The sequence below is a fragment of the Convolutriloba macropyga genome, chromosome 7, assembly GCF_964194025.1.
Source record: "Convolutriloba macropyga chromosome 7, txConMacr16.3, whole genome shotgun sequence".
NCBI lineage: Eukaryota > Metazoa > Xenacoelomorpha > Acoela > Convolutidae > Convolutriloba > Convolutriloba macropyga.
In genome coordinates this window covers 73548736-73563029 of record NC_134474.1, presented here as the reverse complement: position 1 = coordinate 73563029, position 14294 = coordinate 73548736, and the positions used below count along the sequence as shown (strand labels likewise).

Below are 14294 nucleotides of genomic sequence, written 5' to 3'. Positions count from 1 at the left end.
CCTTGATGAAAACGAACCAACCATCGGTGGCAACAAAAGATGGAGTATTATTCAACCTTCATCAGAAAATTCTATTGACAGAAAAATTTGTCAAAACTGAAATCCTGGTCCCCTACCCAATATATAACAAAACAGTGGAAGACAAACTGATCAACCTGACAAAAGAGATAGACAAAATGTGGACTTCAGAAAATTATGGATGCCCATTGAACTTCACAAATATGACTGACTCGACAGCAGGCCTCCACTGGATAGCGCAACAAACAATGATAGAAAACCAACAGGCCCAACACGACATTGTAAACCTCAAATTGGAAATGAACACACTACTAAGAGCAAACAGTCAAACTTCTACAACACTGCAAAGACAACCCCGCGGTGCGGCTGCCGCAGCAGCAGCAGCCGCAGTGCTTGGAATTGGAATAGGAACAGGCGACAAATTACTATGCTTCATCAAATCAGTGTTTGGAGGATGCGACAAAAGAGTGGCTAGAAACCAGAAAAACATCAGACAAGCAATGGCTTATCTTCAATACCTAACCGATCATGTCGAACAAATAACAATCCAAAACAATGAAAAATTCTATGTTGTATCAGGTGAACTGAAAGCCATCAAAGAAGCCCAGAACGAAATAATAGAGACACAAAACAGGAACTGGGAACTTGCTGAAGGACAATTCAAGGCGTTACGACAAAACGTGCACCACATGAGAAACTGCATCCAATACTTATACGTAAGAGAACAAATCAATCAACATAGTCTTGTACTTAGCAATATTTTTCAAGCAATACTTGCTAACATCAAAACATACCGATCGGCCCTTTATACGTTTCGAATCAACATACTGAATGCCTTGACGCCTCTCATGAATCAACTATTACCAATGTCACTAGTCCCAAGGGAGCAGTTGCATGAAATTCTTACGATTGTTCATTTGCAACAAAATGGACAACAGGATCGATTATCTCTAGCCGTACCAATCCAAGAGATTCTCTCGTACTATGAAACGAAATTAGTCACACAAGTCGAGGCAATTGACGCAGGTCTTATACTTACACTTGCAATTCCAATGGCTTCAAAAAGTACAGTTATGAACGTATTGCATGCCATTCCGATCCCAATGCCGGACGGGGATACGGGTAAAGCTTTAGTTTGGCGACTTGAAGCCAAATACATGGCCGTCTCAGACGACGGAGAAGAACTAGCGTTTATCGATGAAGACGAGCTCGCAAATTGTATCGGATCCCAAAAATACGCAATATGCACCAAAGCCATTCCAATAGAACAGACTTATCAGTCCTGTATGGCTACTTTACTTTACCACGATGACGAGCTACTTGCATTGCAACGCTGTCAACTGGATGTAGTAGAATTGCCGTTGACTGAAAAAGCACGCAATCTCGGCTTCGGTCGTTGGTTAATAACATCGTCCAAAGACGATTATACACTCATCGAAAGCGCTGGTAATGGCAGCAATCCATTAGCAAGAATTGAGCATCCTGGGTGCAGAGTGTGTATCATCACACTGGGATGTGGAAAACAGCTTAGAGGACCAAATGTTCATCTTCGCTCAGACCTCACTGCTTGTGACACAGTACCGGCAATACGGTTAGATTTTCAATTACCAGATGCAATAAGTACACTCTTCAAACTACTGCCCCCATTGGATGAACTACCAAACTTCTCATCAAGATCTGAGGCACAAATTCAAATTCTTCAGCAAATTCAACCAGAGTTTAAACAAATGGAAACACGACGAACAAACAGCAAATCAATAGAACAAATGGCCGAACCAATTTTAGAAAGAATAAGAGCATTCAAGCCCGAACTCGAACACCGATTCGAACAGTACATACCATGGAAAATGTCTCTTCTTTTCGGATTTTTATCCTTCTTGATTAGCGTATTACTACATCTAACTTATTCGCATCTTTTACACAAATGGGCAAAACTTCACCGACGTTTCCCTTTCCGAATAACACACGAAGGACGGCGAATAAAAACAAAACCAGTACAAGTTGTCGCATTGAATGACTATGAATACCTACAAGAACATCCAGAACATCCCCTGCACAAATGCTCACTAGTACTACCACTCGAAATTAAAACTGAGTTCGAAAACCAAAACGAAGAAAACATAAATAAACCCCGCACTCCCTACACATTCCTAGGAGACTACATCAGAAGACTAAAACGTAACGAAGAACCAACTATCAAAATTGATCATGTCAACAGGCCTGCCGCACCGAGTCAGCCCATCTATACACATATACCGGAACACCCACCGATATCCCATTACGGAGCGTACCCTCTCAGAACAATCAATACAGGAAACGTTTAGAAAAAAAAAACCTGACCGGGACTCGAACCCTCAACTTCAGCATGAGAGTGCAGCGCGCTACCAACTGCGCTAAGTGGGACGGCCGCGTGGTCCGTAAAAACAGCTTATAAATAAAAAAAAAGAAAAAAAAATGTTAAATTTTTTTACCCTTCCCCTCTTCTCTACCCCCTTACCCTTACCCTAGCTTACCCTTACACCCCTTTGCCCTTTCCCAGATTTTCCCACATTATGGAAGCACCGGGAACCCGCCGGGATTCGAACCCGGAACCCCAGCTCAACGGCCAGAGATACTAACCACTGAACTAAGTCACTTGTTAAAAGTTATCAATTACACTCACTTCTACTCTGCCGCAAATTAAAAATTTTGTGTTAGCAGTGAGCAAGGAAAACAAAACTTAAAAATAAAAATTTTTTTTAAAAAATTATTAATTAACAACATTTATAATAGCCCTAAATAAACCAGAGAGACCCATCCTCCATCTGGAAAGTACCTACCATTATATTTGCGAAAACTTAATTCAAAATTTTGATATTACTCGAGTATTAAACCGAAATTTTCATTACTTGCAATTATTCTTTGAGAAAAATCAACAAGGAAAAATTACAGAGCAATTCCCCTTAAACCTCCATTGTTAAAGGCGGGGATTTGCTCCCTACCTTTTTATCCAGCGACGAATTTATTTTTAAAAAGAATTTATACTGACGCACTAAACAACGGAGTAATAAGATGCAACTCCTAAAGGAAACTTATCAATTATCTGTCAAAGCGAGAAAAAGAAGGAAATCCATTAACCCGGAAGGCGAACTGTCCATCAATCACAATGACAGCCTATAATGGAACACTAATCAATCCAACCAGGGATAATTCCCCACAATCCCAATTAATCAAAATGTCAAATTTCCCCCACTTCCCCCGCAACACTATCAATCATTCAAACTACCTTCTGCCTGCTAACTACCAGCAACACTCTTCATTGCTAACTGTTCATTCTCTCAACCTATTACAATTTCTTCGCGGATAGAAACTTGGAATTTATTTCAAACAACTTAAACAATTTTCCTACAACTAAAATTTTACCTTTTGCACTATTTCAAACATTTTATAATGAATCCAGTATATCACTTCAGAATTAAAGTTGAGCCGCGCATTAACACTACATTCAACGGCCAGCCAGCTTATATTACTGAATACAGCATTGCCTTTTTTACAGATCGTGAAGCAATAATTAGTATTAACATGCAACAGGACAATATTGTCAACAATATTTATTCAATTTCTTTTATCCCCCTTACAGTGAATGAGACATCAGCCGTATGGCAAACAATTCTACAATGCATACAATCGGGAAATAGTTATATTAATGTGAATTTCTATCTTAATTCAGAAGGAGAACCAGTTGCAGTAGAACCATCGCAACCAACCATTTCTGAAAGTCCCGACAGCCCTGACCCTACATCAGACCACAATTCAACTGAATTAAATTATATTCCAATTTCTCCCCCATCACCCATTCCATTCTCAGATGACTCCATGTAAATTTCCTCAAACATTTGCATTTATATTCCATTAAAAATCTTATCTTATGTCTTATCCACCAACCCCAACTTTCACCACAATTGACCAATCAGAAGACACCATCCCTTACATCTCTCCAATTCCAACCCAATTTCCACTTTATGCATACTTTCTCACTGATTTTGATATAAAACTTGCAGTCTTTTCTGAATACTTCATATTCCCCTGCAATACCTTATGCTTCTGGATTAACTTCTTGGACAATAATCAAGACAAAAAAATCACTTTGGAACCAGATCATCCAAATTTTCTTACCTTTTTGAATTTCTTACAGAACACCGAAGAATTTTTAGAAGGCGAATTTGACCTGTAATTTTTTTTTAAAAAAACCATATTTACTTATTCTTTCCCTGATATTTACAAATCTCAAAACCTAGCACCTCAACAATTTTGAATTTTCTTAAAAATCATGACAAGCATTTGGGACCAAATCCGCAATTACGTCGGCCCAGAAGACATCGCCCCAAAATTACACACCAGCCACAACATCAACGTTTGCGTAAAAGTCGGAATCCAATATAGGGAATGTTTTTTCAACGAATACGCAATATTACAAAATGGAACCATCGTGATCTGGGCACACTCCCATACAGGCCTTCTCACGAAAAAATGTTTTTTCTACACAACCTGGGAATAATACACCTACGTTTACCATTTCATTACTTCATCCCAAGGTACCCAACTAGCCCACCACTTCTGGGATTTTATTCAAATGGACAATGACGATCCCCATTGAGTTCGACCCTGTTGGCATCCGTGTATTCACTTAGACTTGCATAATTTTCTCTAATTTTTATCCGAAATACCTTTTTAAAATCTTTTTTCATGAGTCGCAATTAATTTAATGTAGTACTTATTTTATAAACACCGCAAATTATTCAAATGTAACGCCTCCTCTTCTTATTTTTAATTTCTTACCAATTTAATTTTTTACTTCTGTCCAAAAAAAAATTTTTTTTTTACTCGTGAGTCACAACTCGTGAGCACAATGAGCAAGCACCCCTAACATAGCAAACTATTATTAACCAATCTATTCCCAACCATTATCAACAAAAATTAACATCCCACCTTGTTATCACTTCGAAGGGCACGCGATTGAAAGTCAAAATACTAATTGCTTACACTACATACGACTGTGCAAAATAACGACCCAAAAAACTCACGAAACATCATTTTTTTCCAAAACAAAACCAAACTAACACAGACAGGACCCTTACCGATTGCTCAGTATCAACAAAAAAAGATCCTTTCACAACACGTTGAAAGGGCACGGGCTTGAAATAATAAAATCTCAAAAAATTTGAAAAAAAAACCCTGGCAGTATAGTTCCAACCCAAAAAAAATGTAAATTAAAGTTGAACAACTCACTTATTCCATTGAAGGATCCTTTGGAGGAAGAAACGAATACACAAAATTCTCGTTATCGTTCGATTGCGTTTTCGTTTCCCGTTTCCCACCCCATTTTCTTCGATTACCTCGTTTGTTATTTGTTTTTAAAAATAGACCACTATTAGCAAAACTTTGCACATGCTCAGTCACATCACTAGCACCACCAGTTGATACTTCTCTTTCTTTCGCCCAGTCTAACACTGCCTTTTTATTTTTATTTGATATTACAATTCTTTTTACCACACCTTTACGTACACCATAAGCAAACGATCCCAAAGTCCGATCAACAACAACTTGATTCGATTGATCACGCGCCTCCCAGCCAGTCACCAACGACAAACCTCTTGTAAAAGTTAAAACAGCATGCGCACACAACGAAGGCTGGCACAACACATTATCTTTCGTCGGAATGAAAAACCAAACATCCTTTCCCAAACCACTTGCAGAAGGACCCCTCTTAATTAAATCCATAAAATATTGCGGAGTACCCATAACATTATTAAAATCCCTTGATGTCTGATAACTTCCACAAATCAGAAACAATTTCTCACCACACGGCGTTTTCGAAACACTATCATTACCCCCAATTTCAACATGTGCCGCCGTCCACCACTCATTCCATTGTACCATGGCATCTCTCCTTACACCAGTAAAACCATCAGGCAAAACACCACTTATCAAACCATCCACACAAAACGTCCAACCTATTGAATTACACAAACCAGCATACGACCCAACTTCTTGATACAACCTGCTATCACCACTCTCCAACTTTAATTTACTAACATAATTATACACATCGCCCTGATTTCTACAGCCCCGGAACCCTTCCACTAAACTTTCTTGCAATCCCACAATTTCTTCATTATTTATTGCCAATGGTACCTTTGGCCAACCATTCTCTCCAACCAGTCCCCCTTTACCTTCTATAGTTAATTTATTCTTTAAGGAGTTCCAACTATTTATACCCCGCCCATCGACTGTTTCCACTTCTTTCCATCCGAGACTTAATTTTTTCCGATCGTAGTACTGATGTTTGAACTCGTTCATTTCGATTAGCAAATCTTGTCTGCCTCGTGTCGTTCTAAACACGATAATTCTGTTTAAAAAAAATATTAATGCTAGCCTATGAAATCCTAAATTGTTATAAGTAATTAACGAACCTTTTAGTGTCCATACTTTGATAAAATAGAATATTCCGTTTCTTCGTTATTACAATCGTTTTTGCAAAGCTTCGATAAAAGATCCAATAGTCGATGAGTAACGCCGCTATTAAAGTTTGACCTCTCCGCAGTAAACGTATTCTGAATAAATTGATCAATAGAGCAGTCAATCACACTGTTCTCAATTTACTTTCCTCCAAAACTTCCATTAGTGACTGTCAATTACTGCCATACCGAGGGAATTACTTCCGAAAACTCTATTAGTGACTGTCATTTACTGCCATGCCGAGGGATTTACTTCATTACTTTACTCCCCTCACAACGTGGAGCAAATGGAACTGCCACACTTGACAGATCACTACTACATTAATCTTCCTGGGAAAAATGCAAATAAACCCGAAGAGATTATCAAACAACTGTCATACTGATACAAAATCTAATGAACGGCCTCCCACTCTAACCTTACTCAGAAAAAAAAGAAACTATTCATCACTTTATCTATTCAGTCCCACTTTCATTGTTAACAGCGAAGAAAACAGTAGCAGAGAAAATGAACTATCAGTCGGACCCCCCACAACTCTTCTCCTTCGACGGGAGGCTCGCCCTGCTTATAAAAATGGGCATACCACAGACGCCCATTTACCGCACTTACGTGCAAATTACCTACGTGTGGCAGGGCGAGCCCACGAACCTGGAAGTACTCAGAAAAACAGCCCTCATTCCTAGACGAAGCAGCCTTATGCCTCATTTAAGGAGAGTTGTGGGCGGTCAGGAGGCCCTTAATTTACGAATCGAGCCTCATCACTACGTCATCCGACATTTTTAATCTATTTTTATACAACACTGCACGTCTCTATTTTTCTACTGCATGCTTACTACGCCTGCCACGACCAACACGAACATCATTGAAACACTTGGCAAGAATCGAGGACACAAATCTTCAATCCTACCATCACCAACTGGACACATATGGCTCCGATATGGCACGAAACTCACATCCACTTGGCCAACGCGGAATGTAGTATTCTTTTCACAACATACAGCGGTCGCGTTCCCCAGCTCAATTTCTTCGCATACATCAGACGACAAAACAAGAGGCCACAAAAGAGCAAACAGACAGTAAACTTTCAGCATTTTGATCTGGAATACTCAATAAAAACTTAGAACAAACCACTATTGATGTTGCTTTCCATTTATACTTAATTAGCCCAGTAAATCCCTTGACTTTGACAATACCACTAATCAAGACCCACTTGGCACAGCACACTAGGCAACCCTGTTTATAATCATAAGATTAAAGGTTCGAAACCCATCGCCTCCGCTTTTTCTAAAGAGCCGTAATATGACGATGCTAAATTTTGATTGGTTGAAAAAGACTTTTATAAATTCATACAGCACGCATTTTATTATCTTGAAATTCAGACAGACGATTGTGCTCAGTACAGTTCAGTTGCTTTCCATATTACTTGAATTGAAAAACTTGTAGCAGAAAAAGAGCGTTTTTACCGAACCCGCGCTTCGAATAGCACTTAGCAAAAACTTGCAATTAAAAGCCTTTATTAGAAAGGATATTGCAACGATAACTCTGTCTTCATACAATATAGTACTTGGCACTAGCACCTACATAGCTGCCGCTAAAAAGATAGAAAAGGTAGAAGCAAGCTAAGAAGAGAGTTATCATATCTGGTAACCAGTGAAAAAAAATTAAGTGCGGAACTTTTAAAATTTCTATACTTGGGAGTGGATTTCCAGAGAAAGTGGATTTCCAGACTATCAAAAGGAATATTTCGAAAAAAAAGAACTTAATTTTACCTGCTGTAGTAGACAATCGAGTGTCTGTAGAGGTTGCACAGAGGAGAGCGTTGACTTCTTTGAGAGATAGAGTGCCTGGGAGTGAAGTGCCTTGTCCACACACCTGCTGTCCAAACTGTTCCCGCATACCACTACTCTACAAGTGATTTACGGAATTAAACCAGCATGAGACTATCCCCTGCGAAAAACTTTGGAGCGTTCAGCTTTCGCTATGTTTAATCTTGACGGTTTCATAATTTAATTGTTTCAAAATATTGCAAAAAAAACTTTTTTTCCAAAAAAAATCACTACCTAGGAACATAGCGTCTCTCAATTAGCAATATGTTACATCAAATAACATCTCATATGTTAATGAGAGTTCCATTAAGTTGACAAAACAGATCAACAAGTAAACAAGAAACACATAGCTGGCAGATTGCCAGAAAATAGCCGCAATTGCTTCGTAGATCTGCAGTCTAAAAAACAGTAAAGATAGACCAAAAAATTCGTCTTTTCATTGAAAGCTGATATGTCATATCTTGATTTAAAATCTGTATAATTTCTGCTGCCTCTATTAGTTGCTCTCAAACCTTCATTTAGAGTGACACACACCCATTTGACCTTATCTCTTTGAATTAAAGTAATTAAAAGTCAATTTCAAAGTGACAAAGTCATTTTTGAGAGTGAGGTAAGTCACGTGTGACCAAAAAGTTAATCACGCAAATGAACAAAAAATTTCGCTTCACTAGGAGCGAAAAATAACTTCACGCACGCACTTCAGTTTAAATTGCATGAAGGAATGAACAAAAAGCAGATTTGAAGTGGTTGTGACGTCATATGGTCGTAACAAAAATCGCGACGACGAAATAAAAAAAAACCAAGAGAAGGCTAATAATAGCCCCAGCTATCATAAACCGACAAATGTCGGAAGAATTGCTCTTGAACGACAAGCTTTATTTCGGAGCAATAGAGATCACTCAAAAATGAAGAACGAAAGCGTGAAAAAGTCACTTGAGTCAAAGAATGTTCTAGAAGAAAAGCGCAAAATTGTCAAGCAAAAACTTTGCATAAAAAAGACACACACGTTTACAATAATTGCTATGAACTTCGTTCAAGAGCAATTAAACATTGCCCAACAACTCAAGAGAATTAAAATTCCCATTTACCTGCAGTCTCAAAAACAGATGAAAAGACCTCAAAACGTCAGAAAAAAAAAAGATTTTTCGTGTGATTTTTTTTAAAAGGACTAATTTAACGGACTTTTTAAACGGATTAATGAATTTCAACGGATTCATATATACTCAATTCACATTAACTTCTACAATAAAAGTACGCGTAATTCAATCTGAAAGACCGGAGTGATGAAAGTCACGCGTGAACACGAAATTATTCATTAGAATGATTAAAAAAACTCGATCGAATAAGCGCAACAGATGCCTCCACACACATATTTAAGTCCAAAAATTGCACGAACTAATGAACAGAACTGATGAGCAGGACGATGATCTTAAGAAAAATCCCCCACGACGAAACAAAAAAAAACATAACCGACTAACGTCGGGCGAATTGCTCTCAAACTACCGGCGAGCGGTTGGCTTGGTCAGTAGCTAGCCACGGGGGGGGGGGGGGGGGGGGGGTGCACCGGGGGCAGATGGGGGCAGCACTGGGTGGGGGGGGGCAAAAGCGCGGTGGGGGGGGGGGGGTGGAGCCAATAGTGGGGAAGGGGGGTCAACAAAGGGGGGGGGGGTGTCAACCTCTAAGAACCGCCCCTCACACCATAAGTATAATTATAAGTCTCCAAGACAGTTTGAGCTGAAACAGACCTGAAAGGCTCTAAGAGCACATAATGCCCGCTGGGCGCTACCTGTTTATCCCGTTTTTGAGGACGAAAAGTCAAAAGCGTCAGACGAAAAATTGGTCAAGCGAAAAATCGCATAAAAAAAAAGACCGACAGGACTAATATAATTGCTACAAACTTCGTTTGAGAGCAATTAAACATAGCACGATAAGTCCGGCATTTCAACCCATGAAATTGAATGAATTACAAAAAATCCTGCCCATTTCAAGAAAATGCATGAATGAATTAAAAACTAAGCAGAATTGAAGTTAGCGTGACATCACATGTCGTAACAAAAATTTTGACGCAATAAAAAACCCAGGAGAAGGCCAATCATATCTCCGCTCTTCGCGCCCATTAATAACGATGCCTTTTTACGTTAAGGTTTTTACATTATTACCTTTTAACATTATTCAGGTTTTTAATTCGAAAACAACACCGTAAGAAATTAAAGATCAAATCTTTAATAAAGGGAACTCTTTCACAATTATTGTCAATACAAAATTAAAGTAGTTTCGGCTCAATTAGTCTATCACATAGACAAAATTGTTATACATACCAAACACACCAACATGAAATTGAAGACTAGGCAAAACTTTAAACAAAATCATCGGGCTTCGGCAGTACCCAGCTATTATGACACAAAACTCCACTTCAAAAAAGCTTTTAGGCAATCAGCATTCGAACTAAGGAATTTTGAAAACTCAATGCACTTTGACCAAATGACTGTTATCGGTTTATCTCCATTTAATTCAATTTTGCGCTTTTACTGTTTCTACATTGCGTGGAATAGTTGAATGAAATTTGGAATCCATTTAGTTGAAATGTGAGACGAGTCAGAAGGCAGCGGCGAAAATCGTGAATCGTGCAAACCGAAAACTAACGAACGATTAAATGATTTAAGGAGATCCAAAAAATGAGGATATAATTAATATCCTCACTCGAAGAACAACCTTTGGTAGTAATAAACCAACTTTGGTAGTAATAAACCAACAAACAATAAATCAACTTTGTAGAAAACCAATGAGAGGAAAAGTAGAAGAACATCAGAAAAATTCAAATTTTACTAATTTCTTTGGCATCACAGTCATTCAATTTCCTAAGTAAAACTTAAAATGCACAACTTCATACAGTCCATGAGGAACCATACACCAACTATTACAAACATAGCCGATAGATTGACAGAAAATAGCTGTGTAGATCTGCAGTCTCACAACAAATAGAAAAGGTTAAATTTCTCTTTTGAAAATTGATAAGATGTTGTACCTTAGTAAAGTCTATATCTTAGTGTGGCTTATATTAGCTGCTCTGAAATAACCTTCAATTAGAGTGATATACAATCAGTTGACATCACCTCCTTCAACTGAAGTAAAGGCAACTGATTGTGATAGTGAAGGTCATTTTTGAGAGTGAAGCTAGTCAAGTGTGAACAGAACAAATTCAGCCGAAAATGAAACTGGCAACAAAAGACGGCGCTCTAAGGGTGAAAGATGACGTCACTCTCACGCGAACAAAAAACACAAGCAAGAAAGCGAATTTTGTTCAAAAGCCGTTTTCTAACCCTATTTCAAAATTAGAGTGAAAAATCTTAATGCCTCAAAGCCACTCGCATTTTCACTTCATTTGCTGTTTCGGCGCGACCAAAATCATCACTTCAATTTGACTTCGAAAATCATGAAAATGTGCAAACAGATCTTAAAAAAAGACAGCGCCCCAATACAATTAATATTCTTCGAATCGTAAAAAAGGAAAGGCCAATAATAGTGCGCTATCGCAACTATTAATGAAGCAAATCGAACACTTAACAAATGAAGGAAACACTAAAAATTTACTCATACGTTTAGACAACGTACGGTGTTTAAAGGGAAAAACCTTTAGGTGCAAACAAGAGTTATTCGAAAACATCAAGTACGAGGAAATTGATGATAATAACTGATGTCATTACTAAGATTAAAAAAATAACTAAAACAAACGAATGACAAAACTGGCAGGGTTACAAAACAGCAGCTAAGTAAAGACCATTATTATTGACAATGGTCTTAATAATGGTCAACAAGACTGACCATTATTATTTATAATAATGGTCTTAATAATGGTCAATAAGGAAAAACAGATTTACCTATGCAAAAACAGATTTATGCAAAAACAGATTTATGCAAAAACAGATTTACCTATGCAAAAACAATTTTATGCAAAAACAGATTTACCTATGCCTCATTGGAAAGCCAATGAGACATGTGACAAAACAAAAGTACAATAGCTGCCAGAATGCCATAAAATAGCGCTGCGATTGGTTCATAGAACTGTTATAGTAAAAAGAAAATAAGCAGTATGAGTCTAAAAAGCTTGAAACAGCTGGCAGATTGCCAAAAAAAGGCTGTGACAGCTTCGTATACCTGCAGTCTCACAAAACTCGAAAATAAGACCACAAAAGAACTTTTTTACTAATTGATGTAATACTTAGATTTAGAACAAATTGGACAAATTATGAGATAATAGCTCCCATCAAATTAGAGGCAAATAAATTCAGCTAACTTCATCTCCTTCGAATAACGCGAGCTTAAGTCTTCCAGAGAGATGAAAACCATTTTTGAGCGTGAGTTAAATCATGTGTTATCAAAATAATAATCACAAGAAATGACGTCATGAGAATTGATCGCGTTTAATGACGTCACACGCCCAATTCAGTCAAAACTGCATGAATAAAAATTTGGAGCTAGCGTGACGTTATATGGTTGTAACGAAAATCTAATCTATTTAAAAAACTAAGATAAGGCCAAAAAAGCTCCTCTTAACTATCGCTATTACAACTATTAAAATTGAAAATCTTCAGGAAACACTGGAAACAAATAATGTCCAGCTATTAATAAAGCAAATCGAACACTTAACAAATGAAGGAAAGACTAAGAATTTACTCATACGTTTAGACAACGTACGCTGTTTAAAGGAAAAAACTTTTAGGTGCAAACAAGAGTTATTCGAAAACATCAAGTAGGAGGAAATTGATGATAATAACTGATGTCATTACTAAAATTAAAAACATAACTAAAACAAACGAATGACAAAACCGGTAGGGTTACAAAACAGCAGCTAAGTAAAGACCATTATTATTGACAATGTTCTTAATAATGGTCAACAAGACTGACCATTATTATTTATAATAATGGTCTTAATAATGGTCAATAAGGAAAAACAGATTTACCTATGCAAAAACAGATTTATGCAAAAACAGATTTATGCAAAAACAGATTTACCTATGCAAAAACAATTTTATGCAAAAACAGATTTACCTATGCCTCATTGGAAAGCCAATGAGACATGTGACAAAACAAAAGTACAATAGCTGCCAGAATGCCATAAAATAGCGTTGCGATTGGTTCATAGAACTGTTATAGTAAAAAGAAAATAAGCAGTATGAGTCTTAAAAGCTTGAAACAGCTGGCAGATTGCCAGAAAAAGGCTGTGACAGCTTCGTATACCTGCAGTCTCAAAAAACTCGAAAAAAAGACCACAAAAGAACTTTTTTACTAATTGATGTAATACTGAGATTTAGAACAAATTGGACAAATTATGAGATAATAGCTCCCATCAAATTAGAGGCAAATAAATTCAGCTAACTTCATCTCCTTCGAATAACGCGAGCTTAAGTCTTCCAGAGAGATGAAAACCATTTTTGAGCGTGAGTTAAATCATGTGTTATCAAAATAATAATCACAAGAAATGACGTCATGAGAATTGATCGCGTTTAATGACGTCACACGCCCAATTCAGTCAAAACTGCATGAATAAAAATTTGGAGCTAGCGTGACGTTATATGGTTGTAACGAAAATCTAATCGATTTAAAAAACTAAGATAAGGCCAAAAAAGCTCCTCTTAACTATCGCTATTACAACTATTAAAATTGAAAATCTTCAGGAAACACTGGAAACAAATAATGTCCAGCTATTAATAAAGCAAATCGAACACTTAACCAATGAAGGAAAGACTAAGAATTTACTCATACGTTTAGACAACGTACGTTGTTTAAAGGACAAAACTTTTAGGTGCAAACAAGAGTTATTCGAAAACATCAAGTAGGAGGAAATTGATGATAATAACTGATGTCATTACTAAAATTAAAAACATAACTAAAACAAACGAATGACAAAACTGGTAGGGTTACAAAACAGCAGCTAAGTAAAGACCATTATTATTG

The 14294-nt window shown here is 37.4% G+C and overlaps 2 protein-coding genes across 2 annotated transcripts in view; both read right to left on the bottom strand.

Moving 5' to 3' along the window:
* The window catches only part of LOC142343318 (dCTP pyrophosphatase 1-like), a 247818-nt gene that overhangs the window by 48092 nt on the left and 185432 nt on the right, over positions 1 to 14294 (bottom strand). The gene's annotated exons all lie outside the window — the stretch shown is intronic.
* LOC142343315 (DNA polymerase delta subunit 2-like) overlaps positions 1 to 14294 on the bottom strand; it is a 209193-nt gene that overhangs the window by 9467 nt on the left and 185432 nt on the right. The window contains exon 7 of the mRNA XM_075395143.1: positions 8283 to 8418. Within this exon, the coding sequence (XP_075251258.1) occupies positions 8283 to 8418 (136 nt within the window). The remainder of the gene's footprint in view (positions 1 to 8282; positions 8419 to 14294) is intronic.